General features: G+C 50.4%; 1 protein-coding gene across 1 annotated transcript in view; it reads right to left on the bottom strand.

Annotated features, from left to right (window-relative positions):
* Positions 1-27,913, bottom strand: part of LOC122923419 — a 55,181-nt gene that overhangs the window by 19,125 nt on the left and 8,143 nt on the right. The window contains exons 2-5 of the mRNA XM_044274227.1: positions 3,436-3,562; positions 2,921-3,034; positions 1,910-1,993; positions 1,558-1,836 (exon numbers count right to left, since the gene is read on the bottom strand). Coding sequence (XP_044130162.1) covers positions 1,558-1,836; positions 1,910-1,993; positions 2,921-3,034; positions 3,436-3,562 — 604 coding nt within the window. The remainder of the gene's footprint in view (positions 1-1,557; positions 1,837-1,909; positions 1,994-2,920; positions 3,035-3,435; positions 3,563-27,913) is intronic.

Genomic DNA, 27,913 nt, shown 5'->3' with positions numbered 1-27,913 from the left:
ACATGTGGCTTCTGTCTCCACTCTGCTCATTCACATGTGGCTCCTGTCTCCACTCTGCTCATTCACATGTGGCTCCTGTCTCCACTCTGCTCATTCACATGTGGTTCCTGTCTCCACTCCGCTCATACACTTGTGGCTTCTGTCTCCACTCTGCTCATTCACATGTGGCTCCTGTCTCCACTCTGCTCATTCACATGTGGTTCCTGTCTCCACTCTGCTCATTCACATGTGGTTCCTGTCTCCACTCTGCTCATTCACATGTGGCTCCTGTCTCCACTCTGCTCATACACTTGTGGCTCCTGTCTCCACTCTGCTCATTCACATGTGGCTCCTGTCTCCACTCTGCTCATACACTTGTGGCTCCTGTCTCCACTCTGCTCATTCACATGTGGCTCCTGTCTCCACTCTGCTCATTCACATGTGGTTCCTGTCTCCACTCTGCTCATTCACATGTGGCTTCTGTCTCCACTCCGCTCATACACTTGTGGCTCCTGTCTCCACTCCGCTCATTCACATTTGGCTCCTGTCTCCACTCGGCTCATTCACATTTGGCTCCTGTCTCCACTCCGCTCATACACTTGTGGCTTCTGTCTCCACTCTGCTCATTCACATGTGGCTCCTGTCTCCACTCTGCTCATTCACATGTGGCTCCTGTCTCCACTCTGCTCATTCACATGTGGCTCCTGTCTCCACTCTGCTCATTCACATGTGGCTCCTGTCTCCACTCTGCTCATTCACATGTGGCTTCTGTCTCCACTCTGCTCATTCACATGTGGCTTCTGTCTCCACTCTGCTCATTCACATGTGGCTTCTGTCTCCACTCTGCTCATTCACATGTGGTTCCTGTCTCCACTCTGCTCATTCACATGTGGCTCCTGTCTCCACTCTGCTCATTCACATGTGGCTCCTGTCTCCACTCTGCTCATTCACATGTGGCTCCTGTCTCCACTCTGCTCATTCACATGTGGTTCCTGTCTCCACTCTGCTCATTCACATGTGGCTTCTGTCTCCACTCTGCTCATTCACATGTGGCTTCTGTCTCCACTCTGCTCATTCACATGTGGCTTCTGTCTCCACTCTGCTCATTCACATGTGGTTCCTGTCTCCACTCTGCTCATTCACATGTGGTTCCTGTCTCCACTCTGCTCATTCACATGTGGTTCCTGTCTCCACTCTGCTCATTCACATGTGGCTTCTGTCTCCACTCTGCTCATTCACATGTGGCTTCTGTCTCCACTCTGCTCATTCACATGTGGCTTCTGTCTCCACTCTGCTCATTCACATGTGGTTCCTGTACCCATTTTGCTTTCGTGTTTGTTCGATCGCTGGGCATGTTTACATTGGACAATGATCGGAATAATTGTTTGCTCGGCTGACGATTGGCCGATGTAAGTGGGCTCTTGTGGATGTTTACCTCAACCGACCATAAACCCTGAAGATGGCAGAAGCTTTGTCCTCCTGCAGGACAAGGCCATGCTGCCAGCATGGGAAGACCTATTTCTTGCCAGGTGCTGCACACATATGTAACATTACACCCATCCCCCACCCGCTTCTCACCAAAGTGGAGTTGCATCCTTATCTCCATCAGCCGTTCAGGGTCTCTGTTGTTAAAATCTGCCCATCGGTGGAGTAGCTGGCGTGGGGTGCGGAGGCAGCCAGACATGGGCTCCAGACAGCGGGCAATTTCCTGGAGAATGGAACGGCGCTGGCGCAGAGAGATGGCTCCCGTTCTCTGTAGCTCATCTGGCAGATACCGATCCATTAACGAGACAAAACACTCCAGTTCTATACGGGAGAAGTTGGGGGACCTGCGGCCACAGCGCTTCCTCACCACCCCTGAAATGTAAACAGGAAGGCCATAATATATGGGGTATCATAATCAAGAAATAAAGCTGCACCCTGAACTAACGTCTGCGGTATGTGAGCGCCCGACGTTCCGTCCACACCCGGTCATACATGGACACTTCCTCTGCATCTCTCCAGCTCTGCAGATCTAAAAGACATGACCACAGAATAAAGAAGTCATCAGATGTGTAATAATAAGGGAGGATGTTATAATCAACACCAAGACTGACACATGAACATATGAGAGTGTATATATCTGCCCCAAGGCACCTTTGGCATCCTAAGTTCGCTCCATGGCACATTCTGCATCGTACATCGACCCCATGGCACCTTCCGCATTCTATGCCCGCGCCATGGCGTGTTTTGCAACATAGGCCCGTGTCATAGCATGTTCCCCATCCTACTCCCACCCCATGGAACTAAACACCCAATCCAAGGCATGTTCCCCATCCTACTTCTGACTCAGGGCACGTTCGGCAACACAGATCTGCCTCACGGCACATTTCGTATCCTACAGCCGCAACATAGTATGTTCCACAAGACAGGCCCACCCGATGGCATGCTCTGCAAAATCCACTCATCCCATGGCACGTTCCCCAACAAAGGCCCACCCCATCGCATGTTCTGCATCATAGACCCGCCCCACGGCACATTCCGCAACATAGACCCACCTTATGGCACGTTCCACACCTTGCGCCTGCCCCACGGCACACTCATTATCCTACATCCTCCCCATGGTATGTTCCGTATCCTACGCCTGCCACATGGAACGTTCTGCATTCTACATCCGCCCTTTGGCATGCTCCACGTCCTACACCCACACCATAGCATGTTCCGTATCCTACGCCGACCCATGGATTGTTCTGCATCATACGCTAGCCCCATGGCATCCTACACCAACCCTATGGTACTTTTGTCATCCTAACCCCGCCTCATGGCATGTTCCGCATGCTATGCCTGGCCCATGACATGTTTCCTCATGCCCCATGGCAGAGTCTGCTGCGTACTTCTGTCCCATAACAAATTTAGCCCATTGTTACTTAACATATGTTGGTGATTTCTCTAGCGCACCTACCTGAGGCGGCTTCTGGGTCACACCCCAGCTTCTCCCACCTTGGAGGACCCTGAATACATGGTTCCTTTCCACTTTCGATCAGTAACAGAAGCTCGGACTTCACCATGGGAATCCCTGCCCCGAAAAAAGAAGAAATCACCGAGCTATACATAATTAGCACAGTCATAATCCTGCAAACTGGATTTTGCTCCCTGCACTTTAAACACATGGTATTCAGGTGTCTCCACCCGATGTTGACGGCATCCAGCTCTACTTGTCCCTAAAAAGGCTGCAGAGAATGGAACCAACACTAACTACCAAAAGGGGAGTGGGCTGTGAAGACTGAGGCTATGACTACTGAGAGGGGAGTGGGCCGTGAAGACTGAGGCTGTGACTACCGAGAGGAGAGTGGGCTCTGCTGTGAAGACTGAGGCTGTGACTACCAAGAAGGCAGTGGGTTGTGAAGACTGAGGCTGTGACTACTGGGACATTTAGTGCACATCCATGTCAGCTGCTCAGACGTCTTCTCTACTTACCCAGTGACCGGAGAGCACAGTAGGTTTCCATCATCACCTCCTTGTACAGGTCCTTCTGCCACTCTTCTAAGCTCCCCCACTCCTCCTGGGTGAAGTATATGGCCACATCATCAAACAACAAAGGCTCCTGGAAATAATAATGTAGGGGATAATTCCGACTCTACAACCATGTACAAGGCATGACACTTGTGCTCACTGACAACACAAGGCAAAGTGTGACCCCCACCTCCCCATTTCCAGTATTAGTTGACATGATGAATCCAGAGGAATTTATAATCAGAGAAAATCCTTTAGAAAATGTGCCACTGCAGCGACCAGCTGAGCACAAGGTTCCCCCACCACCCCTTCCTCCCACAAACAACTGATTTTGCTGGGGGAAGCTTTGGCCCGCCAGAGATTTGCAGCAAGGTTCTAGAACAACAGTGAAGGTCTTCAAGAGGTCCAAACACTTGTGGACAAAATGATCAGCTTAGAAAACTGTCAAGAGGGTTAACTTGTGTATAATGGGTCTTCTGGAAGATCATGAAGGCAACAACCAGAACTGTATAGAGTCCTCCCGAAAAATGTCCAACCCAGACCAGAGTTCCCATGAGGGATGTCCAACTGGTCTCAATAAAGCCCTGTGCTGCCAGAGGTTCCGCCGACGTTATAAAGAGGTGGCGGCAGATCCTGCTCCAGTTCTAAATTTAAGACGCGTGTAGAAAATAGTTAATGAGACGGGCCTGGCGCAGTCCCCTTCTCCACCACACCCACTTTTGTAGACCTGGTGTGAGCGGGGAGAAGCCACAGATTGGGGCACAACTAGTCTGCACCTGAAATATGCCTAATATAGGAGTATTTCAGCTTAATAAACGACCCCCAAGAAAAGTATTACCAGGACAATAGAGAAATGTCCAACCAGAACTAGAGAGTACTCAGCTAAGGCCTCCGAGTCTCCACAAGAGATCGAGTACCAGACCAATCATAAAGCATGCTGTGACATCTATACCACCTGGTCTAGGTCTACATCGTCCACAGGAATAATAAATCTGCTGGGGGCGGCCATCCTGCCTGAGCTGTGAACAGCAGCTAACGATAGTGGGTATGCTCTGTGAGCCATTCTGGGGGAAGGTTTGGTTGGGTATAGAAGAGTCAGGTGTAGGTGGCCCAGGTATAGTTTGGGCGTATGAGTAGTGATGAGAGAACCTAGATCGCCACTTTCGGGTCTGCATTGAAAATTACAGTGTCCGGCAGGAGAGGGTTAGGCTGTCATTACTATTATACAGTGTGCTGGGGACCTGTAGACATTACTGATGGGGGCAGTACAGCTCCTCTGCACCACTGAGACAGAACTACCAGACTGAGGGGACCTGTAGGTATTACTGATGGGGGCAGTACAGCTCCTCTGCACCACTGAGACAGAACTACCAGACTGAGGGGACCTGTAGACATTACTGATGGGGGCAGTACAGCTCCTCTGCACCACTGAGACAGAAATACCAGACTGAGGGGACCTGTAGGTATTACTGATGGGGGCTGTACAGCTCCTCTGCACCACTGAGACAGAAATACCAGACTGAGGGGACCTGTAGGTATTACTGATGGGGGCAGTACAGCTCCTCTGCACCACTGAGACAGGAGTACCAGACTGAGGGGACCTGTAGACATTACTGATGGGGGCAGTACAGCTCCTCTGCACCACTGAGACAGGAATACCAGACTGAGGGGACCTGTAGGTATTACTGATGGGGGCAGTACAGCTCCTCTGCACCACTGAGACAGAAATACTAGACTGAGGGGGACCTGTAGACATTACTGATGGGGCAGTACAGCTCCTCTGCACCACTGAGACAGAAATACTAGACTGAGGGGGACCTGTAGACATTACTGATGGGGGCAGTACAGCTCCTCTGCACCACTGAGACAGGAATACCAGACTGAGGGGACCTGTAGACATTACTGATGGGGGCAGTACAGCTCCTCTGCACCACTGAGACAGGAATACCAGACTGAGGGGACCTGTAGGTGTGACGGTAGTAGAAAATATCCCCGTCAAGCATTCCCTTCTTCCCATGAAAGAAAGTCACCCAATATTCCACGAGTAGGAATATCCCTGGAATCGCCGAGTAATCCACACATGAGTCAAAACTTAATGTTGGAAACACGAGACTGACTTTACTGGCCCCCAGAACTCACAATTTATGCAACATAAAACTCCTCCTCTGGGCCCGGCTAGATAATGGAGTGGTAACAATACACACAGCTCAATTGTCTGCTGGCCAGAACATTTACAACTTTTAACACTTTTCAGAAAAGTACTTTCCATCCCACATACAAACATAATTTCAGCCTCCCTGTTCGGTACACGAATACATTCATTCTTGACATTTGGAACCGAACAATATAGACCTTAAAATAGCAGGGAGAGAATTAAACTGAAGCATATAGGCAATTGCATCAAAGTCCTTCACAATGGCCCCCCTTTTTCTCCCTGCTTCGGCAACTCGGTTGGACCTTTCCTGGTCCAGTAGGGTTGACGGGTTCAGAGCTTTTAGTCCGAGGTTAAATCCGTTTGGCGTGACAATCCATCGGCATTCCCGTTTTGCTTGCCTGGGCGATAATGAATCGTAAAGTCATAGGGCTGTAAGGCCAAGCTCCAGCGTAGCAAACGGGCGTTGTCCCCTGAAACCCGGTTAAGCCACACCAAGGGGTTGTGATCGGTGATGAGAGTGAACGCCCGGCCATAAAGGTAAGGTGTGAGCTTTTTGAGTGCCCACACCAAGGCCAAACACTCTTTTTCAATGGTGGCATAGCTGACCTCCCTTGGCAACAGTTTCCGACTCAGGTATGCCACCGGGTGCTCACCTCCATCCTCCCCGATCTGGCTCAGTACTGCCCCCAGTCCAAACATTGAAGCGTCTGTGTGGACAATAAATCTTTTGTTAGGATCTGGGGTAACCAACACCGGAGCATTAACCAGAGCAGTCTTTAGTGCTTGGAAAGCCACCTCGCATTCCGGGGACCACAGGACTTGTCGGGGTAGCTTCTTTTTGGTCAAGTCGGTCAGGGGTTTGGCCAGGGCGCTATAGTCGGGTACAAAGCGTCTGTAATAGCCGGCTGTGCATAAGAAAGCCATGACTTGTGTCTTGGTGTGGGGAGTGGGCCAATTGGCAACAGCCTCGATCTTAGCCGGCTCCGGCCGTTGCTTACCACATCCTACTCGGTGGCCCAAATATTGTACCTCCGCCATACCCAAGTGACATTTGTCAGGTTTCAGGGTCAGCCCGGCCCCCCTGATCCTATCTAATACTACCCCTATGTGCTCTAGGTGCGCTTCCCAGGTATCGCTGTGGATGGCGATGTCATCCAGGTAAGCGCATGCAAAGCTCTGGAGACCCCCAAGTAACTGATCCACCATCCGTTGGAAGGTGGCCGGGGCGTTCTTCATCCCGAACGGCATAACCCGGAATTGGTATAGGCCGAACGGGGTGATGAAGGCCGACTTGGGTATGGCATCTTCTGCTAGGGGAATCTGCCAATATCCCTTGCATAGGTCTATTGTGGTCAGATACTTCCCTGCAGAGATACGGTCAAGCAGCTCGTCCATCCGTGGCATCGGATAGGCGTCCGTAACTGTCTTGTCGTTGAGGCGCCGGTAATCTACACAGAAGCGGGTTGTCCCATCCTTCTTTGGCACTAAGACTACCGGCAAGGCCCAAGGACTTTCTGAGGGCTCGATTACGCCTAGCCGAAGCATCTCATCTATTTCCTTCCGCATCCCTTCCCGGACTGCTTCGGGGATACAGTAAGGGGGCTGTCTCAGGGGTGCCTGTCCTGGAGTCTCTACCTTGTGTATGGCTAGGAGTGTGTATCCAGGCTCCTGAGAGAATGTGGCCTGTTTTGTTTCTAGTAAGCGGACAGCTTGAGCCCGCTCTTGCGGCTCCAGCTGTTCACCTAGCTGGACTTTCTTTATCTGGGTCATCCCTTCGTTACTGCCCAATAGGTTAGGAAGGGGTAGGGTCTCTGTGTCTTCTCCCGCTGGTGCACAGATAGCGGCTACCTCCTCTGCCCGTTCCTGATAGGCCTTGAGCATGTTGATGTGAAAGGTTCGTTTCACATCTTCATCCTCGCAGCTGGCTATCGTGTAGGTCGTGTCGCATATCTGTCCTATAACTTTATAGGGGCCCTGCCAGGCGGTCTGGAGCTTGTCTGTTCGGACCGGTCTTAATACCATGACCTTTTGGCCTATCTGAAATCTCCGGTGCCTAGCCCGTCGGTCATACCATACCTTCTGGTGCTGCTGGGCCGCCCGGAGGTTCTCTCGCACTGTCTGGGCTAATTCCTCCATGCGGTCCCTCAGCTCCAGGACATAAGGTACAACCGGGGTCCCCTCAATCTCTGTCTGCCCCTCCCAGTGATCCTTGATGAGATCTAAGGGCCCCCTCACCCGCCTCCCATAGAGAAGTTCGAAGGGTGATAATCCGGTCGATTCCTGCGGCACCTCTCGGTAGGCAAAGAGAAGGTGTGGCAGGAATCGCTCCCAATCCTTGTATGCCCCTGTGAACGACTTCAACATTTGCTTTAGCGTTCCGTTGAAGCGCTCGCACAGGCCGTTAGTCTGGGGATGGTATGGGGAGCTAGTCAGGGATTTAACTCCACAGGTTTTCCATATCTGCTGGGTTACCTCGGCCGTGAATTGGGTACCTTGGTCGGACAGAACCTCCTTGGGAAAGCCTACTCGGGAAAATACTTTAACTAGGGCCTCTGCTACGGTCTCAGCCTGTATGTTAGAGAGAGCTACCGCTTCGGGGTAACGGGTGGCGTAGTCTACTATGGTGAGTATATACCGCTTGCCGGAACGGCTAGGTTGGGCCAGGGGCCCTATAATGTCCACGGCTACCCTTGTGAACGGTTCTTCAATAATGGGCATGGAAACTAGTTTAGCCTTTGGGTGGTCTCCCTTTTTACCTATACCTTGGCATACCTCACACGTTTGACAATACGCCCTGACGTCGTCGGATACCCCAGGCCAAAATAAGTTCTGGGTTACCCAATACCCTGTCTTGCGTATTCCCAAATGGCCTGCCAAGGGTACGTCGTGCCCAATCCTCAATAACTCCTGCCGGTACTTCCGGGGAACTACCAGCTGGCGTTTTTGCTTAGGCCCTGGTGCATTACCCCGGGTCTCAGTGAGCCTGTACAAGCGGCCGTTCTCCCAGATAAATTGCTCCTTCTCTAATTCCCCTTGGCCCCTCCTGGCTTTCTCTCGATACTTTCTGAGGGAAGGGTCTCCGGTCACCTCCCGCCCAAAGTCCTCTGGGGTGTCCAAGGTAGGGGTTCTACAGTCAAGGGTAGGTTGGGTTGGCTTACCTGGGTCTCAGTAGGAAGTGGATGGCTCTCGGCAGCGCGACTTTGTGCTCTGGTGGTTACTGCGTGGGCCTCCTGAGCGGGGGTAGAGGCGAACGCCGAAGTCAGGGGGCCAATGTCGTTGCCCAAGATGACTTCAGAAGGTAAGTCTTTCATGACGCCCACATGAACATTGCCAGCTCCCGCCCCCCAGTCTAGGTGTACCTGTGCAGTAGGGATACGGTATACTGCCCCCCCTGCCACTCTCACAGCAATTGATTTCCCCGGTTTCTCTGATGCCTTAATAAGGTGTCTTTGTACCAACGTGATGGTTGCCCCACTGTCTCTCAATCCCCGGGCGGTTTTTCCATTAACCATGACCAGCTGACAATGGTGTTTCCTGTTGTCCGTAATAACAGATTGTACCATGAGGGCTTCGTAAAGGGTGCCCAACAAAGTTGGGCTCCTCTGCACCACTGAGACAGAAATACCAGACTGAGGGGACCTGTAGACATTACTGATGGGGGCAGTACAGCTCCTCTGCACCACTGAGACAGGAATACCAGACTGAGGGGACCTGTAGGTATTACTGATGGAGGCAGTACAGCTCCTCTGCACCACTGAGACAGAAGTACCAGACTGAGGAGGACCTGTAGGTATTACTGATGGGGGCTGTACAGCTCCTCTGCACCACTGAGACAGGAATACCAGACTGAGGGGACCTGTAGACATTACTGATGGGGCAGTACAGCTCCTCTGCACCACTGAGACAGTAGTACCAGACTGAGGAGACCTGTAGACATTACTGATGGGAGCAGTACAGCTCCTCTGCACCACTGAGACAGAAATACCAGACTGAGGGGACCTGTAGGTATTACTGATGGGGGCAGTACAGCTCCTCTGCACCACTGAGACAGAACTACCAGACTGAGGGGACCTGTAGACATTACTGATGGGGGCAGTACAGCTCCTCTGCACCACTGAGACAGAAATACCAGACTGAGGGGACCTGTAGGTATTACTGATGGGGCAGTACAGCTCCTCTGCACCACTGAGACAGGAATACCAGACTGAGGAGACCTGTAGGTATTACTGATGGGGGAAGTACAGCTCCTCTGCACCACTGAGACAGAAATACCAGACTGAGGGGACCTGTAGGTATTACTGATGGGGGCAGTACAGCTCCTCTGCACCACTGAGACAGGAATACCAGACTGAGGGGACCTGTAGGTATTACTGATGGGAGCAGTACAGCTCCTCTGCGCCACTGAGACAGAACTACCAGACTGAGGGGACCTGTAGACATTACTGATGGGGGCAGTACAGCTCCTCTGCACCACTGAGACAGGAATACCAGACTGAGGAGACCTGTAGGTATTACTGATGGGGGCAGTACAGCTCCTCTGCACCACTGAGACAGGAATACCAGACTGAGGGGACCTGTAGACATTACTGATGGGGGCAGTACAGCTCCTCTGCACCACTGAGACAGAACTACCAGACTGAGGGGACCTGTAGACATTACTGATGGGGGCAGTACAGCTCCTCTGCACCACTGAGACAGGAATACCAGACTGAGGGGACCTGTAGACATTACTGATGGGGGCAGTACAGCTCCTCTGCACCACTGAGACAGAACTACCAGACTGAGGGGACCTGTAGGTATTACTGATGGGGGCAGTACAGCTCCTCTGCACCACTGAGACAGAAATACCAGACTGAGGGGACCTGTAGGTATTACTGATGGGGGCAGTACAGCTCCTCTGCACCACTGAGACAGGAGTACCAGACTGAGGGGACCTGTAGGTATTACTGATGGGGGCAGTACAGATCCTCTGCACCACTGAGACAGGAATACCAGACTGAGGGGACCTGTAGACATTACTGATGGGGGCAGTACAGCTCCTCTGCACCACTGAGACAGGAATACCAGACTGAGGAGACCTGTAGGTATTACTGATGGGGGCAGTACAGCTCCTCTGCACCACTGAGACAGAACTACCAGACTGAGGAGACCTGTAGACATTACTGATGGGGGCAGTACAGCTCCTCTGCACCACTGAGACAGGAATACCAGACTGAGGGGACCTGTAGACATTACTGATGGGGGCAGTACAGCTCCTCTGCACCACTGAGACAGGAATACCAGACTGAGGAGACCTGTAGACATTACTGATGAGGGCAGTACAGCTCCTCTGCACCACTGAGACAGGAGTACCAAACTGAGGGGACCTGTAGACATTACTGATGGGGGCAGTACAGCTCCTCTGCACCACTGAGACAGAAATACCAGACTGAGGGGACCTGTAGACATTACTGATGGGGGCAGTACAGCTCCTCTGCACCACTGAGACAGAAATACCAGACTGAGGGGACCTGTAGACATTACTGATGAGGGCAGTACAGCTCCTCTGCACCACTGAGACAGAAATACCAGACTGAGGGGGACCTGTAGACATTACTGATGGGGGCAGTACAGCTCCTCTGCACCACTGAGACAGAAGTACCAGACTGAGGAGGACCTGTAGACATTACTGATGGGGGCAGTACAGCTCCTCTGCACCACTGAGACAGAAATACCAGACTGAGGAGGACCTGTAGGTATTACTGATGGGGGCAGTACAGCTCCTCTGCACCACTGAGACAGAAATACCAGACTGAGGACGACCTGTAGGTATTACTGATGGGGGCAGTACAGCTCCTCTGCACCACTGAGACAGAAATACCAGACTGAGGGGACCTGTAGGTTTTACTGATGGGGGCAGTACAGCTCCTCTGCACCACTGAGACAGAAATACCAGACTGAGGGGACCTGTAGACATTACTGATGGGGGCAGTACAGCTCCTCTGCACCACTGAGACAGAAATACCAGACTGAGGAGGACCTGTAGACATTACTGATGGGGGCAGTACAGCTCCTCTGCACCACTGAGACAGAAATACCAGACTGAGGAGACCTGTAGGTATTACTGATGGGGGCAGTACAGCTCCTCTGCACCACTGAGACAGAAGTACCAGACTGAGGAGTACCTGTAGGTATTACTGATGGGGGCAGTACAGCTCTTCTGCACCACTGAGACAGAAGTACCAGACTGAGGACGACCTGTAGGTATTACTGATGGGGGCAGTACAGCTCCTCTGCACCACTGAGACAGGAATACCAGACTGAGGGGACCTGTAGGTATTACTGATGGGGGCAGTACAGCTCCTCTGCACCACTGAGACAGGAATACCAGACTGAGGAGACCTGTAGACATTACTGATGGGGGCAGTACAGCTCATCTGCACCACTGAGACAGGAATACCAGACTGAGGGGACCTGTAGGTATTACTGATGGGGGCAGTACAGCTCCTCTGCACCACTGAGACAGAACTACCAGACTGAGGGGGACCTGTAGGTATTACTGATGGGGGCAGTACAGCTCCTCTGCACCACTGAGACAGGAATACCAGACTGAGGAGACCTGTAGACATTACTGATGGGGGCAGTACAGCTCCTCTGCACCACTGAGACAGAAATACCAGACTGAGGGGACCTGTAGGTATTACTGATGGGGGCAGTACAGCTCCTCTGCACCACTGAGACAGGAATACCAGACTGAGGAGGACCTGTAGGTATTACTGATGGGGGCAGTACAGCTCCTCTGCACCACTGAGACAGAAATACCAGACTGAGGAGACCTGTAGACATTACTGATGGGGGCAGTACAGCTCCTCTGCACCACTGAGACAGGAATACCAGACTGAGGAGGACCTGTAGACATTACTGATGGGTGCAGTACAGATCCTCTGCACCACTGAGACAGAAATACCAGACTGAGGAGACCTGTAGGTATCACTGATGGGGGCAGTACAGCTCCTCTGCACCACTGAGACAGAAATACCAGACTGAGGAGACCTGTAGGTATCACTGATGGGGGCAGTACAGCTCCTCTGCACCACTGAGACAGAAATACCAGACTGAGGAGGACCTGTAGACATTACTGATGGGGGCAGTACAGCTCCTCTGCACCACTGAGACAGAACTACCAGACTGAGGGGACCTGTAGACATTACTGATGGGGTCAGTACAGCTCCTCTGCACCACTGAGACAGGAATACCAGACTGAGGGGACCTGTAGACATTACTGATGGGGGCAGTACAGCTCCTCTGCACCACTGAGACAGGAATACCAGACTGAGGGGACCTGTAGGTATTACTGATGGGGGCAGTACAGCTCCTCTGCACCACTGAGACAGAAATACCAGACTGAGGGGACCTGTAGGTATTACTGATGGGGGCAGTACAGCTCCTCTGCACCACTGAGACAGAACTACCAGACTGAGGGGGACCTGTAGGTATTACTGATGGGGGCAGTACAGCTCCTCTGCACCACTGAGACAGAAATACCAGACTGAGGGGACCTGTAGGTATTACTGATGGGGGCAGTACAGCTCCTCTGCACCACTGAGACAGGAATACCAGACTGAGGAGACCTGTAGACATTACTGATGGGGGCAGTACAGCTCCTCTGCACCACTGAGACAGGAATACCAGACTGAGGAGGACCTGTAGACATTACTGATGGGGGCAGTACAGCTCCTCTGCACCACTGAGACAGGAATACCAGACTGAGGAGACCTGTAGACATTACTGATGGGGGCAGTACAGCTCCTCTGCACCACTGAGACAGAAATACCAGACTGAGGGGACCTGTAGACATTACTGATGGGGGCTGTACAGCTCCTCTGCACCACTGAGACAGAACTACCAGACTGAGGGGGACCTGTAGGTATTACTGATGGGGGCAGTACAGCTCCTCTGCACCACTGAGACAGAAGTACCAGACTGAGGAGGACCTGTAGACATTACTGATGGGGGCAGTACAGCTCCTCTGCACCACTGAGACAGTAGTACCAGTGACACGGAAATACAATAGTTAATTGTGTCTCTGACACATAGATATTTTTGTGGCTGCTAAACCCTTTCCTTGCTGTTGTGACACAGAAATACAATTGTTCGTCGGTCAGCCTATTAGCTGGATGACCATAAAAATAATGAGAAGAGCATCAAATAAGGGACGTGGCCCCGATCGTGGTGCTGGTGGAGCTCCTGTTGCAGGGAGAGGACGTGGTCAATCTGTGCCATCTACGCGCCCAAATGAAATGCCTTCCTCTGGTGCGAGTAGGTGACAGGACGTTCAGTGTTATTATGTAGGCCCGAATAATAGTGTATGACTGGTGAGGGCAGAACAAGTGGAGGCGATAGTAGATTGGGTGGCTGACAGTGCCTCTAGGTCCTTCACATTGAGATGCACCAATGCCCAACCACTTATGTTTGAGGATGAGGACGTGGGAGGACCACTGCAGCACGTCTCTGATGACGAAACACAGGTGCCAACTGCTGGGGCTTTCTGTAGGTTGCAGACCGGCCAGGGGGGCAGAGGTGAGGAGTGGGTAGAAGATGATGTGGAGGAGGATGAGGTCCTCAACCACACATGGCATCCAGGTCATGCCAGTAATGTGTTCAGTTCGGAGGAAGAGGAGGGGGACATGCAGCACCAGCCGCACAGCAAAAGAGGGAGCAGGCTGCAAAAGCAGAGAGGCTGCTACTGCCCAATGCACCCAGGGACCGAGCACATCAAAGCCGGGGCAAAGGAGTCCCCTGGCGTGGCAGTTCTTCAGACAATGTGCTGACGACAAGACCCGAGTGGTTTGCACGCTGTGCCATCAGAGCCTGAAGCGAGGCATAAACGTTCTCAACCTGAGCACAACCTGCATGACCAGGCATCTGAGTGCAAAGCATGAACTGCAGTGGAGTAGACACCTCAAAAACCACGAAAGATCAGAGTCTCCTCCTGCTCCGGTCTCGGCCTCATCCTCCCCTCTGGAGCGACAGGGCCATCTGCCACCCTGTAAAAAGAGGATCTTCACAGCAACACCACAACCGTCACCCAGCATCTCCACACTGTCCCATAGAAGCGTTCAGCCGTCCTTCCCACAAAAACTGGAGAGAAAGAGGAAGTACCCCCCCCCTACACCCAACCGCGAGCCCTGGCCCTGAATGCCATAATTCTAAGTTCCTGGGCTTTGAAATGCTGCCATTCCGTCTGGTGGAGATGGACAGTTTTAAAAATGTAATAACGGTAGCTGCCCCATGGTACGAGGTTCCCAGCCGCCACTATATTTCCAGGCGTGCCATCCCTGCCCTGCACAAACAAGTGATCAGGAGTGCACTGCACAATGCCATCAGTGGCAACGTCCACATAACCACCGATACGTGGACTAGCAAGCACGGTCACGGACGTTATATCTCCCTAACTGCACACTGGGTAAATGCAGTGGCGGCTGTCCTACCGCCACGAGGATTGCTGGAGGTTTCTCAATGCCTCCTCTTCCTGTTCCTCCTCTACCGCCTCATCATCCAGTCCGCATAACACCTTCACCATCAACTTCAGCACAGCCAGGGGGAAACTGACAGCAAGCTGTTCTGAAACTCATCTGTTTGGGGGAAAGACCCCACACCGCGCAGGAGCTGTGAACGGGCATGGAACAACAGACCGATGAGTGGTTGGTGCCGCTGAGCCTCAAGCCCGGCCTGGTGGTGTGCGATAATGGGTGAAATCTCGTAGCAGCTCTGGGCCTATGCAGTTTGACACACATCCCTGGCCTGGCACATGTGCTGAACTTGGTGGGGCAGAGGTTCCTGAAGAATTACCCCGAGATGTCAGTGCTGCTGCAGAAAGTGCAAACCGCATGTGCGCGCTTCCGGCGTTCTCATCCTGCTGCTGCGCACCTGTCAGCACTACAGCGTAACTTCGGCCTTCCCGCTCACAGCCTCATATGTGACGTCCCCATCAGGTGGAACTCCACCTTGCACATGCTGGACAGACTGTGCGAGCAGCAGCAGGCCATAGTGGAGTTTCAGCTGCAGCGCGCACGGGTCAGTCGCTCTGCGGAACAGCAACACTTCACCACTGTAAGGAAACCAAGTATATTTAAACCACATTCGGTAGTTTCCTCCTGAACCGCCCGAGCCTGGTGAATATAGCGCTCCGTTTGGCAGCTGAAGTAGACGATTTCCATTTGAAATGCCAATAACTTTATAAGATGATTCCCTTAATAAAGCATGCAGATCCCCAAACATCAGCTGAAGTCCAGAAGAAGGGTACAAATAGAACACGCTTTAATTATTACACACAGGCTTTATACACACGTCCCCATGCAAGGGGACATCCCACAGGGGGGGACACAGGATAGCCAATCAAGCACAATGGAAACATAACCCCCTTCCTAGTCCTGGAGATAATCAAGCCTGATAAAGTAACAACTTGATTATCTCTAGGCAGAAAAGTCACAGTTTTCCCCAATATCTGGAACACCCCTTTATACATGAGGTATCCCCACACATCATGTGTCCCCTGACAGCCCCGATCTGGGTGATCAACATATTCAAATGTCACCCCGATCGGTTTAGGGGTTCTCAAAGAGACACGGGAGTCTTCTGTGACCGGTTCACCCTGGGTGGGCTGCCCAAAATAGTTCCATAAGTTTGGGTGTCTTTGCCGGGCACTTTAGAACAAGGGAAAAACTAATAAAGTACCGAATAGCGCTCTTCTAGAAAACTCGGTACATATAGATCCAGCGTTCGGTAGTTACACCTACTGAAGGGCATAGGAAGAAATATTGAAAGAAAAGGGGGATTTCTTCACAACCACCAACTAGTGGGCCTCCATGTGGGACTTGTGTGCACTGCTTTGAGTACTCCACCGACATGGCCAGCGGTGATGACGCCGTCCTCAGCCTTACTATCCCACTTCTATGTTTCCTTGAAAAAACGCTTCAGGCTCCGATGGAAGAGAATGTGGCACAGGAGGAGGAGGAACAGGGATCATTCCCACGGTTATCAGGCCAGTCGTCCACAGGTGGCTCCGAGGGTGGGTTCCTGCACCAACAGCAGCCAGGTACCCAACTGTCCAGCCAGGGCACAGTTTTAGAGGAGGAAGATCCCTGTTCACAGCAGGGTGGCACCCAAATCAGCTCACGGGCATCACTGGTGCGTGGCTGGGGGGATACAGAGGACACAGACGATACACCTCCCGCAGCTTGTCATTGCCTCCGGGCAGCCTGGCACACATGAGCGACTACATGATGCAGTGTCTCCGCAACGACCACCGAGTTGCCCACATTCTAACTGGTGCTGATTACTGGGTGGCCACCCTGCTGGACCCCTGCTACAACGCCATGTTGTCCTTAAAGGGGTTGTCCGGGACCAAATGTTTAAAAAAAAACACACGTTTACTCACAATGTCCATCTAAGTTAAGGCCTCCATACATTTTCAGCTACTTTTGCCACTTCTATGTGGCTCCAACGGTCCCACTCATTGTTTATATATCTGTTTATCTTTACCCGACTTCGGGCTGCACTGCCCTGTGGGTCCTGGGGCAGCGCAGCATCAGGTGGTTACAGCTGTAACTCCGCCCCCTCATCAATATTCACCTCAATTCATTCTGAAGCTCACCGGACTGGAGGGGCGGGGCTGAGCGGGTTAAGGGGCGGGGCTTAGCGGGATGTCGGCCAGCCGCTGTAACTCCGCCCCCTCATCAATATTCACCTCAATTCATTCTGAAGCTCACCGGACTGGAGGGGCGGGGCTGAGCGGGTTGTCGAGGGGTGGGGCTGAGCTGGTTGTTAAGGGGCCGGGCTTAGCGGGATGTCGGCCAGCCGCTGTAACTCCGCCCCTCATCAATATTCACATCGATTAATTTGCTGCCAGTGACGTCACCAGGCTCCCTGAGCAGCAGAAGAGGAAGCTTTGCTTGCCTGCAAGGGACCCGGTATGTCACTGAGGAGAAGAAACCAGTAACTTCCGGCCACGAAATTCAAAGATGAAAATGGGGCTGCAGAAATCTGTGCCAAAGGTACTACCTGATTGTATGTAATGTGTAGGCCACACTTGTACTATTAGAGTAATGTCCCCAATCCCGGACAACCCCTTTAATTCTGTCACTGGGCCTGTTGTTGCTGCGCATTGGCCTGTTGTTGCTGCGCATTGGCCTGTTGCTGCGCATTGGCCTGTTGTTGCTGCGCATTGGCCTGTTGCTTCTACGCATTGACATGTTGCATCACATTGGCCTGCTGTTGCTGTGCATTGGCCTGTTGTTGCTCATTGGCCTGCTGTTGCTGCTCATTGGCCTGCTGTTGTTGTGCATTGGCCTGTTGCTGCTGTGCATTGGCCTGTTGCTGTTGCGCATTGGCCTGTTGCTGCTGCGCATTGGCCTGTTGCTGCTGCGCATTGGCCTGCTGTTGTTGTGCATTGGCCTGTTGTTGCTGCTCATTGGCCTGTTGTTGCTGCGCATTGGCCTGCTGTTGCTGCGCATTGGCCTGTTGCTGCTGCGCATTGGCCTGTTGCTGCTGCGCATTGGCCTGTTGTTGCTGCTCATTGGCCGGTTGTTGCTGCTCATTGGCCGGTTGTTGCTGCTCATTGGCCGGTTGTTGCTGCTCATTGGCCTGTTGTTGCTGCTCATTGGCCTGTTGCTGCTGCTCATTGACCTGTTGTTGCTGCTCATTGGCCTGTTGTTGCTGCTCATTGGCCGGTTGTTGCTGCTCATTGGCCGGTTGTTGCTGCTCATTGGCTGGTTGTTGCTGCTCATTGGCCGGTTGTTGCTGCTCATTGGCCGGTTGTTGCTGCACATTGGCCGGTTGTTGCTGCACATTGGCCTGCACCAGCTCATAATTTCCTCCATTGCACTTGATGAAATTTGCATAGCAGCTGCAGTTTTTACCCAGGACATACATACAAGCACCAAACTGTCACGCCGTGGCCCTTTGCAAATTGACAGATACATGGAAGAAGAACAGAAACCGTGTTGGCTTCCTCCCCCGTCTCCTCCACCTGCACCTCCACGTCTGCCTCCTCCTCCACTCGGACCTCCACCTCCTGGCTCAAGATAATTATTTCTTAGGCTACTTTCACACTAGCGGCAAGGAACTCCAGCAGGCTGTTCCGGCGGGTGAACAGCCTGTCGGATCCGTGCTGCCGCTAGTGCAGGCATGCTCAACCTGCGGCCCTCCAGATTTTGCAAAACTACAACTACCAGCATGCCCGAACAGCCTACAGCTATCAGTCTACAGCAGGGCATTGTGGGAGTTGTAGTTTTACAACAGCTGGAAGGCCGCAGGTTGAGCATACCTGCGCTAGTGCATGTGTGCCCTCGCACTAGAGCTCCGGCCCCATTGACTATGATGGGGGTGGGCCGGAGTTCCGGCGGCAGCACGGCAAACATGCAGAGAAGGCGGCCAGAATAAAACTACGACATGTTTTATAGTCAATAGGGCCGAAGAGGACCTCCAGCGGCACGCGCGAACTACCGGCAGCACAGATCCGACAGGCTGTTCACCCGCGGAAACGCGTGCTGTAGATTCTTGCCGCTAGTGTGAAACTAGCCTTATATTGGCAGAGTAGAGAAATACACCGGCCGCACCCCAAAAAATGGCTAAAGGTCACACACAGAATTGACAGACACATTTAACCTGTAGATGACCTTCGTCGTACATGTATGGTGCTCGTGGACGTGACCTAAGGACCAGTGCCGTACATGTATGGTGTAAGCCCACAAGTTCAAGCACTCTATCCCATGATAAATCCTGATGGCTCATTCAGTCTGCCACAGCAGGTTGTTCAAGTGATGGTCGGGAAGAAGAAGGAGGAGGATATGTGTCATTCACACCAAATCAGCTGTATTCAATTGTCAGTCAGTTGCCGGACCCCAAGACCCACCCCATGCCGTTTTACCGTAAATTAGATCAAATATACAAGACATATGGGTGTACGTGGTCAGATCTACAAAGTATAGTAGAGAACAAAACTGGAGAATACTCAGGCCTCATTCTGGATAAACTCAAGAAGCCAGAAGAGGGATATGATGACCGTACCTCGGGATCGGGGTATGAACTCATAACATAAATGGAAAAATGGGTGAAGGACAAGTTAGCTGACCAGTCATCCAGGCTCCAAGACATGACTCAGGACAGGACGGAATCAGTGGAAAAATGTGTGCAGAGAGTGAAACTAAATTATAGGGACATGGGGTTCAGCGTGAACGAGCCAGTACACATGAGGCTTCTATCATGTTCCTTTGTTGAGGGTCTGAGACCGGACATCAACAAAGCACTAACCACATGTCCCCCGAGTGGAAGGCTTTACCAATAGACATACTCGAACAAGTTGCCAAAGGACTTGAAGGGAACAAGAGAACCAGGGCGGCTGTGATTGCTGTCATGGCAGGGGAGGAGAGTAGGGACCGCCTCCCCCCCACGTACCTGTACTTGCTATGGGTGTGGAAAACCGGGGCATATAAAAAGGAACTGTCGCAGTCGACACTTCTGGCCCTCCTATCAGCAATGGCGGCTGCAACAGCAGCAGTAGGAAAGCATGCCACCGCCCCCACCCGACAACCAATAGGACACCGGCAGGCTAGTGCTGGGAGGGGATAACACCTACATGGCGGTTCACATCCCTCCCGCTAGTCACGCCCCTCGAGTGACACTTGATGTAGCTGGGGAAAGATTGTCATTTCTTGTAGACACTGGTGCAGCCCGCAGCGTCCTTTGTGAAACCACCGCCCTCCCATCCGGGCTCACGAACATTCAACTACCGTGTTCGGGGTTAGAGGGGGTTGTGCAACACAACCCGATCACAAAATCCCTTTCCATCACCTCACCACAGCTGCACTTACCCAGCGGCATCATGACCCAGTTCGATGTTAGCCCGACTTGTCCCTTTAATCTTCTGGGGGTGGATTTCCTCCGGAAAATAAGGGCCAACATACAATTTCAGCAAGATGGAACAGTACTCCTCGGAACAGCCCTGTGCCCAGAGGAAAGTTGCCTCCTAATGGCCCTCAGAACAATCAGTGACGACATTGTAACTCCACCAAACAAAGATGTGTTGAATACCATATTACCACATATCCCAAAGTGCCTTTGGGCTAAGGGGCCCCAAGACATAGGACGCCTGAATGTCCCTCCCGTCTCGGTGCTCCTACAAGACCCTAACGCGCTGCCTTACAAGGCCCAATACCTGCTGTCAATGCAACAGCAAAATGCCATTACGCAGCAGGTACGTGCCCTATTGCAAAATGGAGCATTAGTGGAGACCACCTCTCCATGTAACACGCCCCTGTACCTGGTACGGAAAAAGCCAGAGAGAGGTAAATCCCCGACGTACAGGATGGTACAAGACTTGAGAGCAGTCAATGAGACTGTTGTACCTAATCCACACACCCTGCTGTCTGGGATTCCACCGGTCGCCAATACCTTCACTGTGATTGATCTGCTTTCTTCTCTGTTCCTCTAAAAGGAGACTGTCGATATCTCTTCGCATTCACACATGCAGGCAAGCAATACACTTGGACTGTGATGCCTCAGGGCGCACAGAATAGCCTCTCATGCTTTAGCAAAGCCATGTCCTCTGTGCTCCAACCATGGCAGGCAGACAACCCGGAGGTCGAACTCCTACAGTACCTGGACGACCTCCTCCTTTGTGCTTCAAGCTTTCAGGAATGCCTGTCCTGCTCAATCTCTCCCCTACAGTTCCTGTCCGAATCGGGCTGCAGAGTATCGCAAACCAAACTCCAATTGTGTTTACCCAAGTTAGTCTTTCTTGGACTCTGTATTGCCCAAGGTAGTAAACACTTGACAGATTCCAGGAAAAAGTTTCAAACATAGGGATACCAGACACTCCACACCAATTGCAGACCTTCTTAGGCTTCATCTCCTACTACCGACCCTGGATCCCAATGTCTCAGTGCTGATGCAGCCCCTATATGACTGTATTCCCCGGAATGCAACCTCTCCATTCCAATTAACAAGGGAGGCTAATGAGTCCTTTGACAATTTGAAGACAGCAATTGCAACCGCTCCGGCCCTTGGGATTCCTAACTACAGCCTTCCCTTCAGGCTGTATGTCATGGAACGTCAAGGTCACGCTACTGGAGGTGGACACAACAGACCGCTGGGCTACTACTCTAAGCGCCTTGACCCTGTAGCCAGAGCTGCCCCTTCCTGTGTCAGAGCTATCCATGCTGCCAGCTCTCTTCTGACGTTGTGCTTGGGCACCACCTCACTATTTTGGCTCCGCATGACATCTCTGCCATCCTCCAGCAGACGCAACCCACATACCTCACTGCACAACGCCATCTTCGGCTGCAGTGTAGTCTGCTACTGCCAGATAGTGTCACCATTCAGAAATGTCACATCCTTAACCCTGCTGCACTCCTTCCTCTTGCAAGGGAGGAGTATACTAGAGATTGAGGAGAAGCTTCTGAAGATTTTATTGATCTGCATGCTGAAGAAGATCTTCAGGAGGAAGAACTATGGACCTCAACTGACTCTCTTTACCAGGAACAGGATCATGATTGCATCACAATGATGGAAGCTGAAGTAGGGACACCACCATCGGTCCAATACACTCCTCGGATAAACCATCATTGTATTCTCTTTGTGGACGGCTCAAGGTACACCGATGACAAAGGGAAATTCCATACAGGAACCCTTCCTCACCCAGATAGGTATGGTGATAGTCTTGATGCTAGTATTAATGTCAGTAGTATTATGTTGCATTGTACCCTGTGTCGGAAAATAGGTGAAAAAGTTGTGACCTCAACTACTGAACAGCCCATCATGCTGCTCTATGGTGAAGAAGAAATGGAAACCAAAGAATTCAACACAAGTTCCCCCACCGATTATGATACTGCACCGAGATAAGGAAAGATGAATCCCAGGGTACTACAATAAGTCCGATTAACAGGGAGTCTACCCAAAAGGGGTAGGTGGTCGCCACTGTGGGTGAAGAGGATTGCGAATGGTATTCCCAGGGATTCACTAGGCAGGGAAAGTTCTACAATCAAGATTCCAAGGGGGGACTGTTATGGAATATAATGGACACTTGTCACTTACAAAATGGTGTCTGTCCGAGAGACAACCCCCAGTATGCAGAGAGACAACCCCCAGTATGCAGAGAGACAACCCCCAGTATGCATTCTATGATTGAAACTATTTGGAGCAAAGACTTGAAACTGTCAGGAATTCCTCTGAGTCTATCACACATCTGCCTTACATGTATTTCCGATTTACATTCCAACCACGTGAGCCCCCTCCTCCCACTAATATGGAGGGTATATAATGTGAAGCCCCCACCTAATATATTAGGGTTATGCTTTGACCTTATATAGTGTCAGTGTTATTTCTCTCGCCGTGCATGCACGTACAGTTGCAAGAAAAAGTATGTGAACCCTTTGGAATTACATGGATTTCTGCACAAATTGGTCATAAAATGTGATCTGATCTTCATCTCAGTCCCAACAATAGACAATCACAGTCTGCTTAACCTAATAACACACAAAGAGTTAAATGTGACCATGTTTTTATTGATTTTTCATCTCCATCGGGTTGAGGTCAGGACTCTGACTGGGCCACTCCAGAAGGCGTATTGTCTTCTGTTTAAGCCATTCTGTTGTTGATTTACTTCTATGCTTTGGGTCGTTGTCCTGTAGCAACACCCAACAGATGGCCTTAAGGTCTCCTGCAAAATGTCTCGATAAACTTGGGAATTCATTTTTCCTTCGATGATAGCAATCCGTCCAGGCCCTGATGCAGCAAAGCAGCCCCAAACCATGATGCCCCCACCACCATACCCCACAGTTGGGATGAGGTTTTGAGGTTGGTGTGCTGTGCCTCTTTTTCTCCACACATAGTGTTGTGTGTTTCTTCCAAACAACTCCACTTTGGTCTCATCTGTCCACAGAATATTTTGCCAGTACTGCTGTGGAACATCCAGGTGCTCTTGTGCAAACTGTAAACGTGCAGCAATGTTTTTTGGACAGCAGTGGCTTCCTCTGTGGTATCCTCCCATGAAATCCATTCTTGTTTAGTGTTTTACGTATCGTAGATTCGCTAACAGGGATGTCAGCATATGCCAGAGACTTCTGTAAGTCTTTAGCTGACACTCTAGGATTCTTCTTCCCCTCATTGAGCAGTCTGCGCTGTGCTCTTGCAGTCATCTTTACAGGACGGCCGCTCCTAGGGAGAGTAGCAGCAGTGCTGAACGTCCTCCATTTATAGACAATTTGTCTTACCGTGGACTGATGGACAGCAAGGCTTTTGGAGATACCTTTTTAACCCTTTCCAGCTTTATGCAAGTCAACAATTCTTAATCGTAGGTCTTCTGAGAGCTCTTTTGTGCGAGGCATCATTCACATCAGGCAATGCTTCTTGTGAAAAGCAAACCCAGAACTGGTGTGTGTTTTTTATAGGGCAGGGCAGCTGTAACCAACACCTCCAATCTCATCTCATTGATTGGACTCCAGTTGGCTGACACCTCACTCCAATTATCTCTTGGAGATGTCATTAGTCTAGGGGTTCACATACTTTTTCCACCTGCGCTGTGAATGTTTACATGATGTGTTCAATACAAACATGGTAACATTTAACTCTTTGTGTGTTATTAGGTTAAGCCGACTGTGATTGTCTATTGTTGTGACTTAGATGAAGATCAGATCACATTTTATGACCAATTTGTGCAGAAATCCATATCATTCCAAAGGGCTCACATACTTTTTCTTACAACTGTATCTATCTAATCTGGAGCAGTGTATCAGCCTACCTGAGCTGATCGGAACCAGAACAGGACCACGTGTCCGCGCAGATCTGCGTCGTCATGCTGGCCAGAAACTGCCATTTCTCTGACCGCTCGGCGCAGTTTACTGTACAGATTATTTGTGTAGAAATAAATCAGTGCTAGACAGTTAGATCTATCTATTATCTATCATCTCTCTATCATCTCTCTCTCTACCGTATATTATATCTATTATCTATCATCTCTCTCTATCATCTCTCTCTATCATCTCTCTCTCTACCGTATATTATATCTATTATCTATCATCTCTTTATCTACCGTATATTATATCTATTATCTATCATCTCTCTATCATCTCTCTCTCTACCGTATATTATATCTATTATCCATCATCTCTCTCTATCTCTCTATCTACCGTATATTATATCTATTATCTATCTTCTCTTTATCTACCGTATATTATATCTATTATCTATCATCTCTCTATCTACCGTATATTATATCTATTATCTATCTTCTCTCTCTATCATCTCTCTATCTACCGTATATTATATCTATTATCTATCATCTCTCTATCTACCGTATATTATATATATCTATCATCTCTCTATCATCGTATATACTATATATATCTCTCTATCTACCGTATATTATATCTATTATCTATCTTCTCTCTCTATCATCTCTCTATCTACCGTATATTATATCTATTATCTATCATCTCTCTATCTACCGTATATTATATCTATTATCTATCATCTCTCTATCATCTCTCTCTCTACCGTATATTATATCTATTATCTATCTTCTCTCTCTATCATCTCTCTATCTACCGTATATTATATCTATTATCTATCATCTCTCTATCTACCGTATATTATATCTATTATCTATCATCTCTCTATCATCTCTCTATCTACCGTATATTATATCTATTATCTATCTTCTCTCTATCTACCGTATATTATATCTATTATCTATCTTCTCTCTCTATCATCTCTCTCTACCGTATATTATATCTATTATCCATCATCTCTCTATCTACCGTATATTATATCTATTATTTATCTATTATCCATCATCTCTCTCTATAATCTCTCTATCTACCGTATATTATATCAATTATTTATCTATTATTTATCATCTCTCTATCATCTCTCTATCTACCGTATATTATATCTATTATCTATCATCTCTCGCTATAAATCTCCCTCTTATATATACCGTATATAGTGTAGATGTTTGCGCACACCTTTCTGTCTCCTGCACCCGTTTATATTTTTTGATACCCCCCTTTTCTCACTGTTTCCAGTGTATTACAAGCCCCTTCACGTGTGAAAACACAACATACACACCCCGTTATACACATGTCACACCGCAATAAAATAAATATGGCCGGTCCGTCCCGCCGAGTGTACTCAGCTGAAGAGGCACGCGCCATGCTTGCCTCCGATACTGAGTCTGCCAGTGAGGGAGAAGAGGAGGCCACTTTCCTCTTCTCTTCTACCGCCTCATAATCATCATCATCATCATCATCAGGTGATGAGGGACCCTCTAGAAGGCACCCCAGGGTAGCAGCGGAGGCAGCCCCCCAGAGTGATCCCACATGGACCCCACCCCCTGATGAACATCAGCCTCAAATTCTGGATTTTGAGGGCAGCTCCAGAATACAGATAGACTGTGCGGGCTTCACAGAAACAGATTTTTTCAAAATCTTCTTCTCTGAAAACTTTGTAAATTTAATGGTGGCCCAAACCAATATATACGCCCAACAAATCATTGCTCAGAACCCCACATCGCCATACGCTGGACCCCTAGGTTGGACCCCAGTAGATGCACAGAGATGATGACATTTTGGGACTCGTGCTGCATATGGGAGTAGTAAAAAAGCCAAACGTCAGACAATATTGGAGTTCGGACATTTTCTACCAGACTCCAGTTTACAGTCAGACCATGGCCTGGGAGCAATTTGAGTCCATTCGGAAACCCCTACACTACAACGACAATGCATGGCGTCCATCCCAAAATGACCCGACATTGGACCGTCTGTTCAAGGTTAGGCCCGTCCTCAACCACTTTAACACCAGGTTTGCTGATTTGTACATCCAGATAAAAATGTCTGTGAAGATGAGTCCCTATTACTGTTCAAAGGGACGGTTAGATTCCGCCAATACCTGCCTACCAAACGGGCAAGGTATGGCATAAAGATATACAAACTCTGTAAGCGTAGCTCCGGGTACACCTACAAGTTCCACATTTACGAAAGGAGAGATTCCCGGATAGAACCCCCAGAATGCCCCCCCCCCCCCCATCCTAGGAGTTAGTGGGAAGATTGTGTGGGACTTGCTGCACCCACTGCTGGATCGGGGTCCCCACCTCTATGTGGATAACTATTACACCAGCATACCCATATTCAGGTCCTTAACTGCCAAAGGGACTGCGGTGTGCGGCACAGTGTGCAAAAATCAGAGAGGCCTCCCTAGATCCCTGGTAGGGCAACCACTGAGAATGGGTGAAAGCAGGGCTCTCCTCCGTGAGAACATAGACAAGAGGAATGTCCTTGTACTGACCACCATTCACACTAACACCAGCTCCCCTGCCCCTGTACGAGGCACCACAACCACTGAGAATGGGTGAAAGCAGGGCTCTCCTCCGTGAGAACATAGACAAGAGGAACGTCCTTGTACTGACCACCATTCACACTAACACCAGCTCCCCTGCCTCTGTACGAGGTACCACAACCACTGAGAATGGGTGAAAGCATTCATGAGAACATGGACAAGAGGGACGTCCTTGTACTGACCACCATTCACACTAACACCATCTCCCCTGCCCCTGTACGAGGCACCACAACCACTGAGAATGGGTGAAAGCAGGGCTCTCCTCCATGAGAACATGGACAAGAGGGACGTCCTTGTACTGACCACCATTCACACTAACACCAGCTCCCCTGCTCCTGTACGAGGTACCACAAACACTGAGAATGGGTGAAAGCAGGGCTCTCCTCCATGAGAACATGGACAAGAGGGACGTCCTTGTACTGACCACCATTCACACTAACACCAGCTCCCCTGCCTCTGTATGAGGCACCACAACCACTGAGAATGGGTGAAAGCAGGGCTCTCCTCCATGAGAACATAGACAAGAGGAACGTCCTTGTACTGACCACCATTCACACTAACACCAGCTCCCCTGCCTCTGTACGAGGTACCACAACCACTGAGAATGGGTGAAAGCAGGGCTCTCCTCCATGAGAACATGGACAAGAGGGACATCCTTGTACTGACCACCATTCACACTAACACCAGCTCCCCTGTCCCTGTACGAGGTACCACAACCACTGAGAATGGGTGAAAGCAGGGCTCTCCTCCATGAGAACATGGACAAGAGGGACGTCCTTGTACTGACCACCATTCACACTAACACCAGCTCCCCTGCCCCTGTACGAGGTACCACAACCACTGAGAATAGGTGAAAGCAGGGCTCTCCTCCATGAGAACATGGACAAGAGGGACGTCCTTGTACTGACCACCATT

Source organism: Bufo gargarizans, unplaced genomic scaffold (genome assembly GCF_014858855.1).
Source record: "Bufo gargarizans isolate SCDJY-AF-19 unplaced genomic scaffold, ASM1485885v1 original_scaffold_1589_pilon, whole genome shotgun sequence".
In the NCBI taxonomy this organism is placed as follows: Eukaryota; Metazoa; Chordata; class Amphibia; order Anura; family Bufonidae; genus Bufo; species Bufo gargarizans.
The sequence above is the reverse complement of the archived record's forward strand: the minus strand, read 5'-3'. Positions and strand labels throughout refer to the sequence as shown.